The sequence below is a fragment of the Ceratotherium simum genome, chromosome 38 (assembly GCF_057802395.1).
Source record: "Ceratotherium simum simum isolate JZ-2026a chromosome 38, ASM5780239v1, whole genome shotgun sequence".
NCBI lineage: Eukaryota > Metazoa > Chordata > Mammalia > Perissodactyla > Rhinocerotidae > Ceratotherium > Ceratotherium simum.
Window position 1 is genome coordinate 25,541,726 of NC_141937.1, and position 17,518 is coordinate 25,559,243.

The following is a 17,518-nucleotide window of genomic DNA, read 5'->3' on the forward strand; positions in this document are numbered from 1 at the left end:
ACTTTTTAAATTCGTTCATCCCCTGGCCACTTCCCTCATCCGGTCCTTAAGCAGTGTCTCCTGTGTGCCAGGCTCGGGGGCTGGATACGTGGCAGTCAAGACTGAAACCGGCTCTTGTCTAAAAGCTTTGTCTCAGTAAAACGTGACGCTCAGGATAACGCTTGCAGAATACTGGCTGCTCGTTTTATCTTCCTGTAATCCGTATTCTTTCCTGAAAATCTTGTAGTCATCCTGCTTACGAGGTTTCGAGGTGTTGGAGTAGAAGATACAAGGCGGGACTGCAGAAGGAAGGAGGGGGAATGTGTTCCTGGTCTCTGCTGAGTTAAACCAGTGGTTCCGAGCATGTCCATACATCAGTTAGCTGGAGAGCTCGTTGAAAAGACAGACCCTCAGCCCCGCCCAGTCCTAGTGAATTGGCTTCCTCAGTTTCCCAGGAGGCCCTCAGGCAGGCGGCTTGGTTTCATGAATCCTGCCCTAACCCGTTCTTGTTAGGAGAAGCTCTCTGCTTCTGCTCTGTGTCTCAACCACTGTTGGAACTGGAGACCACTCAGCTGATGCTGGTGGAGGTCATGTCTCGTCCTGGTGACCCCGGCAGTGCTGCCTGGTGTCCGAGTCATCTCTAGAAGGTGCTGGTGTGTCACTTGAGATAAAGCCGCAGAATCAGAAGGGGGAGGATGTGAAGCAATCCCAGAGCAAAGTGAGTCTGGCCAGCGGGATTACAGAGCCCAGGGAGCCGCTTAGCGGTGCGCATGTGGAGGGCACATGGATGTGACAAAGGAGATGTGTGGGAATTTAAAAATGAGACCTGAATGGTGACGGATGCCATCCAGACTTGTTGTGCTGATGATTTCGCAATATATACAAATATCGAATCACTGTCTTGTATCCCAGAAATTAACATAATGTTGTATGTCAGTTATACCTCGGTAAAAAAAAAAATGAGATATGAGAAGACAGGAAAACTCAAGCTCCCGTTTTCTTAGTATTTGTAACATCTAAAAAATTTCCACCGGCGGTATCTGAAGGAATTAAAAGTGAAATAAACAAAAGGCTGAAGTGGCTACGGCAGGACTCGCCATGGAAAGGACCCAGTCCTTCGTGCCACCCGCCAGGAGAAGTAGGGCAGGCTGGGGGCACCCGCAGCCCTGTCCAGGCGGGTGGCTGGTCACCGTGCCTCCAGCCTGTGACCAGTGAGGCGAGGAAGGGCCCTCCATGCCCACAGCTCCTCCACTTTGGCTTCCAGAGGCGGCTTCGCCAACTCGCCTGCTCCCCTGAGAGCAGCTGACAAGAAGAGCTGGCAGTCCTGGCCCCACGTCCCTCCCCAGCGTGGCCAGTGTGGCTTGGGCGACGGTGAATGGGAGCCGCTGTTTGCTTCCACTGAGAAAGTTCTGACCCGCTTCCGGAGCCGTCGCCGTGGAAACAGACGAGGAGATAATTGAATGGAGCCTCTTTTTCTCTCCTCTCCCCTCTCTCCCCCTTTCCCCACCCCGAGACTCAGGCTGGGAGGGGCCCGCTCTTTGCAGCCTGGCTTTCTCCGCAGGTCCATGCAAATCTGATAAGAGTATCAGAGGCCAGTTTTCCTTACTGTGCCAGCCTCTGCTGGGATAAGTTACCCCGTACGCACCCCGTACCAGTCGGAGTGGCAGTCCATCTTCACAGCCGTTCTCGAGCTGGGGCCGGTGTTGTGCATACTGATAACCAAGAGGCCTTCCAGAGGCACACAGGTGCTTCCCTGTTGATCCAGCTGGTCTCAAATCTCAGCCACACTTCCTTACAGAAAAGCCTTTCTTGGACCACGTCTGTATTACACAGATGCAATAAATTATTATTATTATTTTTGTGAGGAAGATCAGACCTGAGCTAACATCTGTTGCCAATCCTCCTCTTTTTGCTGAGGAAGATTGGCCCTGGGCTAACATCCGTGCCCATGTTCCTCTACTTTATATGTGGGACACCTGCCACAGCATGGCTTGATAAGCAGTGCATGGGTCTGCACCGGGGACCTGAACCCGTGAACCCTGGGCCCCTGAAGTGGAGTGCGAGAACCTAACCACTATGCTGCCGGGCTGGCCCAACACTTTTCCTTTTTTAACACCCTAATTTGTATGCCTGTTGAGTAAACATCTGAAGAGCTTGACCTGGGGCTGTGGACTCCAGTGGCCAAGTCACAAACTTTAATTACATTTTCAGTGCCAATAATCAGAGAAAATGCACACCGTGTTGGCTTTGGTCTCACAGGATTGTGCTGGCCCTGTGACTTCAGTAAGGCTCTTGCCTTCACGAATCTGGTGTTTTAGTGGGAAGAACATTAGTCTGGGTGTCAGAAGAGATGAGTTTAAGCCCCAGCTCTGTGACTTAGAATTGGACAGGTCACTTCCATGAACACTCTAGGCCCCAGTCTCTTCATCTGTATAATGGGGCTAGTTCTTTTCAGGGGCCCTGTAAGCCTGAAATACGATGAGATATATATGAAAGTACTTGGTAAACCCAGACCAAAGCTTTATAGAAGTTGGTCCTTTTTACTTCTTAACCACTGAATCTGTTAGGATTATATTTAGTCTCATGTAACTGAAACCTGACTGCTGCAGTGTTGAGGCAAATGGGGGCATTTTTTTTTCATGTAGCGAGGAGTCTGGAGGTAGATATTCCCAGGCTGGCACAGCTGCCCGAGGAATTATTTCCTCTCCACACCATTCTCGGTATGTGACTTTCCTCCTTCTGATAAAGTGACAAATGTTGGGGCATTGTCTCCATGTTTCAGGCAGGATCCAAGGGGAAGGGCAAAGGGCAAAAAACACATGAAATTGAGTCAGTCCTTTTCATTATGAAAACAGCAGCTTTCCCAGAAACACCCTGCTGTCAATTCTAGTTGTATCTTCTCGGGCAGAGGCTGACACCTGGCTTCTGCGTGCTGTAAGGGTATATGGGGAAGGGAGTGTTTTAACGGGGTACACTGCCACCCAAACAAAATCAGGGTGCTTTTAGTAGGAAAGAAGATGAGCCTGGGTGTTGAAATGGGAGTCGACTGGCCTTGCCTGCTGTAACTACTCACTCAGCCATTCGTCTTGCAGCGTGTCAATATAATCTGCACAGTTATTGTAAACCACGTGTGCATGTTCCTCATCAAGTTGTACGGGGCTTCCTCATGTCTACCCAACGAGATCATCGTTGGTTGTTTTTATTTGAGACTGATCAGTTACTGATGCCTTTTTCTATGGACCTACATACAAAATAATGTTATCTACTCTCTAGTATGTTATGGGGATATTCTGAAGATGAGTTACCAAATCTGAAGGAATTGGGAAGGCGTTTATCACTTCTCAGAGCTGAGATGTGAGCCGTTGCTTTCGGGTGACGCATGAGCATCCGCGCAGCAAGTTGTATCAACTTAGTTCAGACTCGCAGAGGCCGCAGATGAGAATAATATGGCCCACATGGAAGAGACAAGAACACTGAGGGGCTTTTGGAAACGTCGGAGGATGGTTGTCCGCCACCCCAGATTTGATTCTCGCTGAGTCCGGGCACGTTCGGCTCTGCACTTCCGCACTTTGTAGTCCTGGCCTGAGTGAACTGTGGCCCCGACACGACCAGGCCAGGGGCCTCTGCTGTGGAGAGATGGCTTTTGGCTGCCTTTTCAGGCATGAAACTCTTCTACTTCTGCCTCGTCAACTTTCGGTACAAGTGACCAGTTGGTGAATAAAAGGACACAAATGTCTTTCAGTGCACCTTTGTGAAGGATTTTCAGATTCAACAGGGGTGGAGCCTGTTCTTGGCCTGGCGAGCTTGTTGGCCACCCCCGAGGTGCCAGAGGACCAACCCCTTCCACGTTGGGAAACTGAAGTGCGTTTTGAGAAGGACTAAGAGAGGCTGGACTCCATAGGAGCTGGTTGAAAGAAAAGCCAGCAATCGTAACTGCTCTCTTTTTGTTGTAGCTTAGCGTGTGCATGCATGTTATAAATACCCGATAAGTCATAATTCACTGAAACCTATAGAAAACCTACGTGATCATAATATTATTGTCTCCATTTTGCATAGCCGGAAACTGGGATTCGGCGGGACTAAGTGACTTGTCCAGAGTCACGAGTTAGTAAGTGGTGGAGCTGGGCTTTGAGCACTGGTGGACGGAGTCCAGAACCCGCATTGTGAGCCATTGTGCTTGGCGGCTTCCCGGGGAGCGGGCCTTAGGAGACATTTGAGATAATGTCGTTCACGTGCGTCTGCCCGTCCGTCTCTGCGTTGACGTCATCATCAGTGATTGGTGTGTGTTTTTTTAATTCTAAGAAAAACATGGATTGCTTTTGTAAAGTGTAATTGAGAAAGTGAAACAGGAATCACTGTGTCAATCCTAACTATTTGAGGGAAGTTAATGTAAAAAAAAAAAAAAGGAGATAGGCTTGATTGGCGCAGAGAAGATCACGTTTAAGTACCTGGGTCTTCCATGTACCTAGTATAATTAGCAGGGATTGAAGGATGACAAAAATGGTTGTCATTAGAAGTAAAGCTGCATACTTAGATTGGCTGTATCTTTCTCTCTGTGTGTTTCTGAATACGAGACTCCTTTTGAGACATCTTGCCTGGAAGGAATAGGCTCACATACAGTGATTCTGATGGCTGTTGTAAACCAAAGATAATATAAAAGAGGGGTGGGCCAAAAAAAATTTTCATGTCTGGAAATTTCTAACTTTTTAAATGTCTTTTCAGCGTTTTTCAAGTGTGAGAATTTGATTTGTGTGGTAGGTGTTCCTCTTCAAATCGGAATTAAAGATTGGATGGTAATCTTCTTTTGAGACACTATCCACACTTAGTTGCCATTTCTTTTGGAGAGTTAATATTACACGATTGGTGGACCCAAACCCTTGCCCATGATAAGCGTCTGTATTGAAAAGCTACTCAATGTCCACAAAAAATTATTTAGTATACGCTGTTATATGCAATAAGCTAAATTGGTGTCGTTCTTACTCCTTAAGGAAGACAATAGGATCTAAGCCAATGGGAATAACATTATGCTAAAAAAAATGGATAAAGAGCTGTTGACATCATGTTCAATCACTGTGGGTTTTTTTAAAACTCTGAGAAAAACATGAATTGCTTGTACAAAGTGTGATTGAGAAGAAGAAGAGGAATTATTATGTCCATCCAAATTATCTGAGGGACGTTAATGTTAAAAAAATAAAACGGAGGAACCTTGGAGATTTAGAAACTGCTGGAGTCTGGAGTAGGGGTGCGCAGTGGGGCAATGCTTGGGGGAATGAGGATGGTGGAGTCCAGTGCAGAGACCAAGAACATGCACCTTTTTGGGGCTGCTCTGGGAGGTAGTTCCAGAGGTCACATCTATTGGGAACTGGAGTGCCAGGCAGTGTGCTAAGCTGTGCATTCATGGTCTCATGTAATTCTCCTAACAACCCATCAAGGAAGGCACGGTTCTTATCGTCACCACTTCACACAGAAAAGAAAGCAGGGCTTAGATTGGTGGCTGTGCTGTCACAAGCCCTGGCCTCGGATTCAGTGCGTCAGACACCTGCCTTGATCATTTATGAAGGTGACCTTGTAACAAAAAGCCAGAAAGTACCAGCTGGGAATAGACTGTGAAATGAAAGAAAAAGCCCGTATGGGGAGTGTTTTGACCAGAGTGACAAAATGTCACCAACGTTGTCATTGATACTGAATATTCAGGGAATTCGAACAATACGCCAGATTTTTGGCAGTAGAATTGCTTTCAATCCCGGCCAGTGAGTTTGCAAGCTAAATTCTCTCGTGGGTGTGAAATCCAGCTGCTCTTGGCTGGGAGGGGACCATCTAAGGTAAAGCCAGAGAGGCGCGGAGGGCACAGAATTGAAGGTGGTGCTCGCTCTCTGCACCTGCCCTATGCTGTGAGAGTGAGCATCTCCCCCTCTGTGGACCTGCTGTGTCTCTGGTGCCTCCTCCTCGTCCTGGCCCTGTGGCTGGGGCAGGGGTGACCCTGGAATTTTTACGGCAGACTGTACATAGTGGGAACAGAATTTTGTTTCATATTAATTTCTATTAAATAGAGGACATAAGCTCTTGTGATGAAAAATACCTTTCATACCCAAAGGATATTAAGAAATATCAAATTAAAGAATTACCTATTTTACACAACATAATTTGTCACTAGATATGCAAAGCGTGAATATCAGTAGTTATATTTAGAAAGGCGTCAAGAAAAAGAAAATGTAACAACTGAAAAGCCCCCAACCCTTTACTGTCTTCTTTCCCCTGTGCACGTACAATTCAGTAGCCCAGATGTCTCGGTCCGTTTTCTGCATCTTGAAGAAAACGCTGGAGCTTAGGGGACTGCCTTGGCGGGCCTGGGATGATGCAGGAAAAGACCCAGACACAGCAAAGGCCCTGACTCAAAATTTAGCAGGAAAGAAACTCATGGAGAAGTGTATTTCCGGAGACTCAAGATAAAGGAAGCTTAAAAATCTCTTAAGTATAGGTTTTCCAGTAACATATAACACATGTTCCTTTCTTAGAAGTCAGGTTTTATATTTTCTTATTGTTTTGTTTGGTTGTAATGAAGTTTCTGGACCGTCCATCAAAACAAGGACACGAAGTCTGTTTTAGGAATTCCTTTATGCTTGGGCATTCCTTCTGCTTTTCCGGTTGCCAGACGAAGTGTGTAACGACGAGATAGAGTTGTCTTTGCCTGGCGGTACCTTGGACTATTCGTTTATAAATAGACATAAGAAGAAAAATGAGTTTCAGCCAAATTATGAGGCCCCCTTTCCTTTGACAAGCAGACAAGAGGATCATGCAGCAGCAACACAACCAACTCCTGAGAAATGTTTCTGAAATACTTAGTTCTGATAAACCCAGAGACCATGTTCGGATTTGGTGTTGAAAACAATGCCCCGTCTTCACAAGCTCTTCTGAGTATCACTCCAGTAACTTACTCAAGAACGAGGCCAGTGTGTAACGTCATATGAATTTCTCTTAGGTAAATGAGAAACAGTGTGGTGAAGTGGACGAGGCATTGGACTCAGAGTCCGAGATGTGCCTTCTAAACTCTGTGATGTCCCTGCCTAGCTCTGTGTCCTTGGGCAAGGTGGAGTTCCATACGAACGTAAAGGATTTCATTTGGACCTGTTAGTTTCTCTTTCCCTGTGGTCTTATGAGCATCTCAGCTGTGACGCAGTAAACTCAGAAGAAAAGAAAATAGAGCAACTGAGAATTTACCCTGTATGGTGTTTGAGGCACCAGTGTAATTTGTGTAAAATCGATTTTCATATTATTCTAGCCCAAAAGGTAAAAGCGTACTCTCCTGGTTTTCCTTCTCCCGCTGACCACTGCTCCTAAGTCCATTGCCTGCTTCATCTTCATCTTCAATCCACAAATTGGATTGTCCCTGAGCTCAGCCTTCATCCAGCTCCTCTTGATTGCCTTCAGTTGGTCTCCTAGCTTTAAATATGCGAGTGACTTCCAGGTTCTTATCTCGGGGCCTCCCCGACTCCCCTGGACTCGCACGCGTCCAGCTCTCTCCTTCGCATCTCCACAGGGATGTTCAGTAAGCACGTCAAACCTGACGTGACCAGCTCAGACCTCCTACTTCCCTCCTCTGTCCTTTCCCCACCCAGAATTCCTCGTTGGGGGGAGTGCGTGCCATGCCAGCTCATCGTTGACGTCTCTGCTCAACTGTCACCTCTTCAGAGAGGCCTTCTCTGTCCGTGTCGTCTGAAATTCTCCCCAGTTCTGGATCTGCTCCCCGCCAAGCTTCTCTCCTCCCGCCTCCAAGCTCCAAGAGAGGGATCTTACCCCTCGTGTTCACCACTGTCTTCTGAGCGCCCCGGAGGGTGCCGGACTCAGAATGGGGGCTGAAGAAATATTTACTGAATGGAAGAAAGAATGAATGAACGAATGGGTAAAAATGAAAGAACGAAGCAATTTCACAAAGAATTTGCTAAAGACTGAGGAAGGGCGGAAGGAGTTAGTTAAGTCCTGGGGATGTTGTCCCTTCAACTGGTGTTTTGATCTAATTTACAAATTCCTTATGAATTTTCATAAGTGCATTTGGCCTTCAGGGAGGGCTAAAGTTGTTTAGGGATCTTGAAGAAAAATATTGACACTTAAGCAGTTTTGGGGTCTAATAGTAGTGGTGCTTGATGAAAAGGTACTTAGTAAGATTGAGTTCAGAGACTTTAAATGTGAAGCTTGATGATTATCAAATGCTTAGATTTTCAAAGTGCAGCAGAATGTTAATTATTGCTTCCTAGTCATCGAAATCCGTGCGGAAGTTCCCGTCCTCTTTACCCTGTTGACAACAAAAGTGGTGGATGGAAAAGGGCTGACAGGCCTCCTTCCAGCTCTGCTGACTTCAGGCCCGCGGCGTCTGGCCGTGTCACCGGGAGGCCTCTTTGGACGTGACTTCTGAGCATTAATTTCCTTCACGAGGAGATCAGTAAAAATGACCCCTTCCACCTGCTGCCGTCCACATTTGGAATTTGGTTACATCATTGATTTTTGCTCCTGCTGGATGAGTTTTATAATCAATCTCCAGGAGAAGGGAGACGGCATTTCGCATCGCTGTCCTGCCAGCTTCTCTGTTGGCAGAGACAGTTCCCTGCCTCCAAATTAAACTTCATGCGGTGTCATTTTCCCCCTTTGTACGTTGATGAGTTGGGGAGCCTCCTGCCTATGAAACACTGGCTTGCTATTTTTGGGCCAGTGTCTAGATTGTGAACTGGTGAAATTTTAAAGCGAAAATCCCCACTGGCCACAGCAAGGTGAATAAAGAAGCTACAGTGCCATCTGCTGGCGACCTCGGGAAGTGCAAGCGATGGCGAGGACGTGCACCTCTTATGTAATCAAAAGCTCGACAGTGCAAATCTGAGGCTTAATTATTCCAAATGTGTGATCATATGAAGAGAGTAGAAAAGAAATAATGAAAAAGTTGTAAGCCAGCATTTTATAGAGGAAAATACAATTATATTCTGTGATAACCGTGTAATCGCGAGAATTTACCTTTTTCTGCAGTGTGGGTTCTAGAGTATTTTTATGGTATTAGACATTCCCATTTGGCAGAATGAATGAAAAATGGGTTGGAAAAATTGAAATGAGGCTTCGAATTTTTCAAGAATAGGATTGACACAGTTTTACCCAGATAGGGAGAGGCAGACATATATTGAAAATACAGTGGGGCCAGTGGTCCGGGGTGCCTGGTCTAGCTCTTGGTTGGTCTCTAACCAGCTGTGGAACCTTGGGCCCCTTCTGTAACTTCTGGACACCATAGTTTCCTGTAAAACTGGGATTGGATTAAATGATCGGTAAAACCCCTTACAACTTGATAAGATGTATTATTCTAAATCAGCAGAGGACTAAAGAAAAAGTCATGTTTCTTTAGACTGTTTTCCCATGAAAATATTTCTTTTAGAAAGAGTAAAAGTTCACATACATCTTTTTAGTTTCTTCCATAGTTAAGTAATTTATCAAGAGTTAGTAATATTTGGGATATTTGGTCCTTAGCAATTAGGTCAAGACTTTCCCCGTCTTTAGAGCGAGTTTAAAAATAAACGTGGCGCTTCCTTTGCTGTGAGTGGATCATCTGCAGAAAGCCTGGTGACTGGGCTCGTAGATCATGGCCAGTAGAAGTATCGTAGACTGATGCTTATTACCATGGCTGTGAGCTGAAAATGCAGCAGAGTACAATTTAAAAAACAAAATTTAAGAATCCAAACCTTAGCTGAAATATTATTGTTGAAAGATTTTCTACCTTGATCCCCAGCCAACTAGCCCACTCTCCGGGCTGCTGTCTGCTGCCATTTTGCTTTGCCCGTACTTCCGTGGCCCCGAGCACCTTGCATGTGCTGCGGCTGCTCCTGCTCATCCTCTGCGTCCTCATCCTCATCCTTTCCCGGGAGGAGAACTGATCCTAGAAGCTACACCTTGGCTACATTTGACGATGAGGTGGCTTTCCTTCCATTTTCTGTGTTCACAGCATCGTGGGAAGGGGAAATAACCAGACTGAAGACCTACCTCTTGTCCTCAGCAACTGAGACATCTCCCCTGTGTCCTGTTCTTAGCTCCTTCTCTGTCCCCTCATGACACTAGTGGTCTGTCAGATTGTCGTGCTGGTCAAAAACACTTCTCTTCTCTCGGACTTGGGGTGTGACGCTGCGTATGAGGTGGGCCTTCTAGTCTCAAATGGCAGCCAGGGGTCTGCTAACATCAGTGCAGCCGTCATGGAGAGAGGTGGCTTGTCAGAGGGGGCTCTGCGTGAGGGAAAGCCCCTTCCCCTTCTCTCTGGTCACCTTAAGTTCTAGAGGTCCTTTTTCCCTGCGAGGTAGGCAGAACATCACTGTTCAGTGGCTCGGGTGTTCTGTTTCTCTTCCTCTGATGTTTTCAGTGTAATTCAGTTCTGGCCTCCCACCTCTGTCTTCCCATGCGTTCTCACACTAAAGAGGGTTCTGCCAGGTGCCTCCATCCTCCTTGGCAGAGGACCTTGTAGTGAAGATTCAGGTGTAACCCCCGAGTGTCCGTGCTTCTCTTCTGCTGCGGTCTCTTCTTCCTGCTTTTCCTTGACAGCATCCCAAGGACACTGAACTTGCGCTCTAGGCTCTGGACCCACCTAATGAATGATTATGCTCCACGCTCTACCCTTCCCTCCTTGAGAAAACCAATTTTAACTTTCTTTGGTTTCCTTGCCTTGTTACTTGAGTTGGTGTCTGTCTATGTATTTTCTGGAGAAATGCTTACTGAACTGGTTTGGGGCTGTGTTCACATTTCAGGTTATTCGGGTTCATCTGTATCGGCAGTCACAAACTGGCAGCCAGAGTAGGGTAGGGTGTGGGCTGAATCTGGTGCCTAGACATGTATTGATTGACTTGGATACATTTTTAAAAACATTGAATTATTTGCCATCACTTAAAAATGTGGCACTCTCATAAAAAAAGGCAGGTTTCTGGCTTCTCTTTGAACATTGGAAGATCTAGCAAAGTGGACAGTGCACTTGCCAACTGTCAGCCACCGACTGGAGGAGCTACATCCTGGCTGCCCCTCTGTTTGGGGGGAACCTCGTGTTGCTTGGAGGCCCCTCTTATTTTTCCTAGAGCTGACCGATAACTCAGTCTGCTGGCCCGAGTGGCATTTGTGGTGCTGGGTCTGTATTTTCAATATTATTTGCCTTCTCTTTCCCACTTACCCAAGAGACTTCTCAATGGCAGTCACGTAACGTGTAGTTAATCGTTCACAGAAATGGAAGGTCCTTCATGGATCACCCAGTGAAGTCCATTCCCTCCGTTTAATACAGATCTTACCCCAGAGTGAGTCCTTAATAAATGTTGACCAAGGGCACACCAGTGTGTTTCTAGAAAGGCGGCAGATGGCTAGAGAAGGCCATTGGTAAATATCCTCTAAATATTGGCTCTGCCAAGTAGTATTGATGCTGGGTCAGACTAGTTAGGGGTCAGACTAGTTTCAGTTCTCAAGTGAAGGCAAGGCCCCCGGGTAATCAGACTTGTTTTTCTTTTCTAGGAACCCTCTTCATAAGTCAAACTCGGAAGATGGCTCTGTAGGTTAGTACCACTCCTCTTATTTTAACTATTTAAAATTATTTTCTTTTACTACTTTATAGAACCCATAAATGTGTAAAAATACAAGAACCACCAAGAATCCTTCCACCCAGCAATAAACACTGTTAAGAGTTTGATGTACAACTTTCCTCTCTTTTTTTTCTGTATTTGTGTGAAAACATAATTTGGATCATATTCTACGTATTATAATTTTTTTCAGTTGAATATGTCCTGAGCATTTTCCTCTATGACTGAGTATTCTTTACAGTAAAATTCTTAAGCCTGCATATTATCCCACCATATTGGATGTGCCATAATTTAATCAACCAGTCTCTTCTTTGCTGGACATTTAAGTGTTTTCAGTTTTCTCTCTATCACAGAGAAATGATGCTACCGTAAAAATCCTGAGCCTATCCCTGGTCACGTCCCTTATATATATAATGTAATTTTAAATATAATATTCATATATATTAAATTATTGAGGTCATATTGGCTTACAACATTCTGTAAATTTCAGGTGTACATCACTATAGATCAGTTTTTGTATAGACTGTATCACGTTCACCACCAATAGTCCAGTTTTTATCCATCATCATACATATGTGCCCCTTTACCCCTTTCTCCCTCCCCCATGCCCTTCTCTGGTAATGAATAATCTGTTCTCCTTATCTATGTATTTGTTTATCTTCCACATATAGGTGAAATCATACAATGTTTGTCTTTCTCTGTCTGACTTATTTCGCTTAGCATAATACCCTCAAGGTCCATCTATTTTGCCAGAAATGGCACAATTTTTTTGTTTTTTAATGGCTGAGTAGTGTTCCCTTGTGTGTGTATATATATATATGTATATACCACATCTTCTTTATCCGTTCATCTGTTGATGGACACTTGGGTTGCTTCCACATCTTGGCTATTGTGAATAATGCAGCCATGAACCTAGGGGTGCATGTATCTTTTTGAATTACTGTTTTCATGTTCTTTGGATAAATACCCAATAGTGGAATAGCTGGATCATAAGGTATTTCTATTTTTAATTTTTTGAGGAATCTCCATACTGTTTTCCATAGTGGCTGTACGAGTTTGCCTTCCCACCAGCAGTGAATGAGGGTTCCCTTTTCTCCACATCCTCGCCATTAAGGTGTTATATATTTTATATTTCCTTGATTATAAAATCCACTCTTGATTGAGCAACATCTTCTCTGTTTGGGTCAGAGGGAGCCTGGCAAAGTCATCGTGATTAGGAGCATAAGAGCTCAAATCAGGCATTTGGATTTGGATTTGAATCTACTAACTTAGTAGTTACGACCTTGAGCAAGTCACTTGCCTTTCTAAGCCTCGATTTTCTCATCCACTAAATGGGAATGAGAATACATCATATGTATCACTGCTGAGTATTTATCCAAAGAACATAAAAATATGAATGCGTAAAGATACATGCACCCCTATGTTCACTGCAGCATTATTCACAATAGCCAAGACTTGGAAGCAACCTAGTTGGCTATTAAGGGACAAATGGATAAAGAAGATGTGGTCTCTATACACAATGGAATACTACTCAGCCATAAGAAATGACGAATCTGGCCATTTGTGACAACATGGATGGACCTTGAGAGTATTATGCTAAGCAAAATAAGTCTGAGGGAGAAAGTCAATACTGTATGATCTCACTCATAAATAGAAGATAAAAACAACAACAAAGAAACACATAGAGACAGAGATTGGATTGGTGGCTACTGGAGGGGAAAGGGAGAGCGAAGAAGGCGAAAGGGATGATTAGGCACGTGTGTGGTGATGGATTGTAATTAGTCTTTGGGTGGTGAGCATGATGTAGTCTACACAGAAGTCAAAATATAATGATGTACACTTGAAATTTATATGTTATAAACCAATATTACTACAATAAAAAGAATAAAAAGAATACATCATATGTTCATTATGAGTATTAAATGAGATATAACGTTAGAGAGCAAAGTGTCTGGATATAGCAAGTGCTGAATAAATGTTACTATTTGTTTTCTAAGCTGCACCTCCATTTCAGAAACATTAACATGGGAGGAGTGAGTACAGCTTACAGTCAAAGAAATACATTCTGTTCCCTGATTGCCCGAGAGAAGGGTTGAGTTAGTCATAATCCTGCTTCTGCTTGAACCTTTCCTGGCTGATATTCGCTGCAGTTTAGCCCAAAGGCAGCAGGCGCCTTCGAGATTCTGAGTATATGGGCAGTCTCAGGCTGGCCGGCTCTGGTTTCATTCCCGTAGCTTTGGGGGTTGTCAGAACTTAAATGAGGGCATCCTGTTTTGACAAATGTGCCCTCTCTAGCCTGGGGGCACTGTGGACGGGTTCCCACATGCCTGCTTCATGCACCATCGCCTGGCACCACCCGTCTAGACTGTGGAAACCAAGAGTGCATCTCTCTGCTGGGACCTGTTTGCAGGGGCTGTGCAGCAACCAGACACCACGGCTTTGGGTGTGCCACATCTGCGCGAGAGCAGATATCGCTGCCGCTCCCTCATTTTATTTTTCAGGAATAAAGGACTACGCTATCCTTTCACGTTATGTGCTCTCTTCCTTTCCCTTTGCTTTTTAAAAGGTATTACATGTTATTGATGATCAGAACCCTGCCAGACATTAAAAATGTCTAGCTATGGCAGGGAGTTTGTTTCCACTTGAAAGTCACCCAGAACAGTCTGGGGAGGATGGGAGGCAGGAGGGGGACCCAGTTGGGAGATGTCACAGCAAGATAGCAGGCTGCTTTTCTTGTCATTGTGCCCTGAGTGAGTGATAGGCAGGTCACCAGGTGCCTGAATGCCAGAGAGGTGGGGATGGTGCTATAGCTAGGCCCATGCAAACTCCACACCTGCGAGAAACAGGGTGGGTCAACCCCACAGACATGTGGAACCAGCTCTGTGACCGCTGTGCACAGGACATGCCAACCATCCTGTGCTCTTCATAAATCTGGGATAACAGAAATAAATCGAGGGTAGACCAACAACAGGAAGAACAACAAAACAAAGTGAACTTTTGAAAGTATCCTATTTGTGGCTTAGTTGAAATAATTGTGGCTGAGACCAAAGGGGAGAAAATATCCCACAAGACAAGGCAGAATTAGAAATACTAGTTAAACAAACATCAAAGTGAATATAAGAATACATGTTTTGTCTGCCTTTTTGATGTTTCTTTATTTCTCATCTTCCCCCTCCTGCACCATTTCTTGCTACTAGGAAATTTGCATTTCTTTTAAACAACTCTATAGGCATCTCCAAGTCTTTCACAAACTGAAAGAGAGAAACTGTCTTCCTGTGAAATCAAAGTATTTTTACAAGCTTTGAATTATAAGGAAGAGGCTACTTTTGTTATTAATGAATTTATGGCTTGTGCCTTTTTTTTTTTTTTTTTTAAAGGAAAAGGAGATTGGAAGAAGAAAAATAAGTACTTCTGGCAGAACTTCCGAAAGAACCAGAAAGGAATAATGAGACAGACTTCAAAAGGTACTGTCACACGGCTGGCAGACCGTAGGTCCTTTTGGCTCAAAAATACGAAGAAGCCTGTGCTGCTCACTTAAGTGGGTGCTGCAAGTTAGAGTAACTCATTGCACGTGCCCATAAAGTGCTCAACTTTTCTGACGTTCCTAGCGCTCCTTTAAGACTTTGTCCCAGTGGGGTGTTTTTTTTTTTAAGTCAAATAAAACAAACTGGGAAAAGTTGGCAGGCCTTTCATTTCCTAGATGCGACAGCAAAGACCGAACCTTTAGGTTTCTCAGTCACCCCAGCCTCAGGAAGATCTTTACTCAACAAGATCTAACCTAAAAGGGTCTGGGAAGGTTTGGTGTTTGTTCGTTTTGGACCCTCCCTGCTACACTGCCACTCGGGGCCTTTGCGATCTTCGGAACTTCTGATGCTTCTCTGTGGCAGGGCAGGGATGGGGTTGTCGGCCTTGGAAACTCTGTCTAACGGTCTGACATCATGGGAATCTGCCCAGCTGCTTTGTGGAGGGAGTCTCGCCCTACCCTTGGCCCTGTCTTTTGTTGTTGTTTATATAGTAAGTAAATATGTCAGCCCTTTGAGGCTCAGTTATACAATTTATGCTTCCTCGGCATTCAGAGAAGGAGTGGAAACAGGGCTGCTTCCAGATTCCAGTCGGGCTGAATCAGGTTATCATTAGAGGAAAGTTTTTTGTCGCTCGTCAGTGACACTACTGGATTTCTTTCACGAAATCTGAGTGTCCTGCCCGGTTCAAAATGCTTCTCCAGCTACTCATACACACGGAAATGAGAAAAGTGGACACGGCAATAGATACACCAGGAGCACGCCTGGGTTCCTCAGCAACGCTCAGTGGGGTAATGTTGTTAAGTTGTCCTGCTTTGAAGGAGTTATTTGTAAACGTTCCCAGTTTTTCCTCTTGGTACACACCCAGGATCACTTGTGATTCAAAACAAACCTTCTAAGAAAGGCTTACGTGGAGGGAGAGAAAAGGAGAAAGAGAGAGAGAGAAAGGAATGGAGGGATAGAGGGAGGAAGCCAACAGGTGACCAGATCACGTGGACTTTTTTAAAAAACCCAACCACCGTTCCCCCCCACCCCCATCACCCTCTGCACCACTGGAGGTGACACAGATGGTACAATGAATCGAAGCTGCAGGCTTCTCCCTCATCCAGCACACACTATTATTCTTCCCCTACAAGGAGATGTGTGGCCAAGGAACTTGAGTGGTATTTCTGGACTGATGGATTACAAAATGGAAATGAGGTAGGGAAACACAGGGGAACATGAATCCTAAGGTAGGTCCTGACTGAAATGTGTTCCTGCAAGTCTGCAGCCAGACTCTTGCCCTCTCACGCCAAGGGCCGATGAAGCCACAGCTGAGCATCCTAATGACACTGCAGCTAGTAAGGCATGTATGGGGAAGACAGGGCAGAAGGAGAAAGATGAGGGGCTGGAATGAGGGCTTATTCCCAGTGTGCGAATCACAGCCCACTTTCACTGACCAAAGGCCTTCACAGCCCACAGGCTGCCCACAGACACACAACCTAACGGGGCTCATATATATTAGAGGCGACAACGATCTGTTTGGTTGGTAGGAAAACACTTTCAAAGGATCCTAATAGCGGAATTCTCTTTTCCTCTGCTATTCTAAGTTGGAAGTTGAGGTCCACTCACAGTTTGGAAACATTTATGACAATGGTACTTTCAGATATGTACATATATAGTACCTTCCTTCCAGTGAGCTCTAAAGGCTTCACACCTGTGATTTTATTTACTTGTGCTCATCCTCTGAGGCACAACAGTCGAATAACATAGTAGGAATCTAGGTTGCACCAGGCTGTAGGTTTGTTCCGCAGCTGACTCTGTAATGTTGCCTTTCTCTGTCACGGCAGAGGGTTCCCTCCCACTCCTCTGCAGAAATATTTTCTTCTCGTTCATATTTCAAGTGGAAGGACACAGAGAACCCTCAGCCAGAGGAGCCTTGTTATGCTTGTCTGCTCAAGCTGGGTCTTTACATTAGGTCTCTGCCTGACCTCTAACTCCAAACTCCCCATCAACTTTCTTCCAAAACTCCTCTAGACCCTCCATCACAAAAGCTTGGATCATTTGGAAGGATTTGTTTCTTTGGTAACATCCATATGTTCCTGGAGCCTGTTTCTCAATAAGACGGGTCCATTGGCTTCCTAAAAAGCATCCCATTACTGCTCCTCTTACCCCATCAGTAATGCACGACGCCAGACAGTGCCCCTGAGTAGCATCCTTCTCTAGCCCTAGATGACAATTTCAAGATTGGCATTCTGTTTTATCTTTCTTGTTTTCTCTCCTGATGTTCTTCGTCTTCAATCTCTAGGAGAAGATGTGGGTTATGTTGCAAGCGAGATAACCATGAGTGATGAGGAACGGATTCAGCTGATGATGATGGTCAAGGAGAAGATGATCACCATTGAAGAAGCTCTCGCTAGGGTAAGAGTGCAGATGCTTGGTTTGCATTTGTAAGGACTTGACCTC

The 17,518-nt window shown here is 45.1% G+C and overlaps 1 protein-coding gene across 1 annotated transcript in view; it reads left to right on the top strand.

The window, feature by feature from the left end:
- SASH1 (SAM and SH3 domain containing 1) overlaps positions 1–17,518 on the top strand; it is a 180,441-nt gene that overhangs the window by 95,319 nt on the left and 67,604 nt on the right. Inside the window, exons 5-7 of the mRNA XM_087425207.1 lie at positions 11,488–11,528; positions 14,930–15,016; positions 17,361–17,473. Coding sequence (XP_087281333.1) covers positions 11,488–11,528; positions 14,930–15,016; positions 17,361–17,473 — 241 coding nt within the window. The remainder of the gene's footprint in view (positions 1–11,487; positions 11,529–14,929; positions 15,017–17,360; positions 17,474–17,518) is intronic.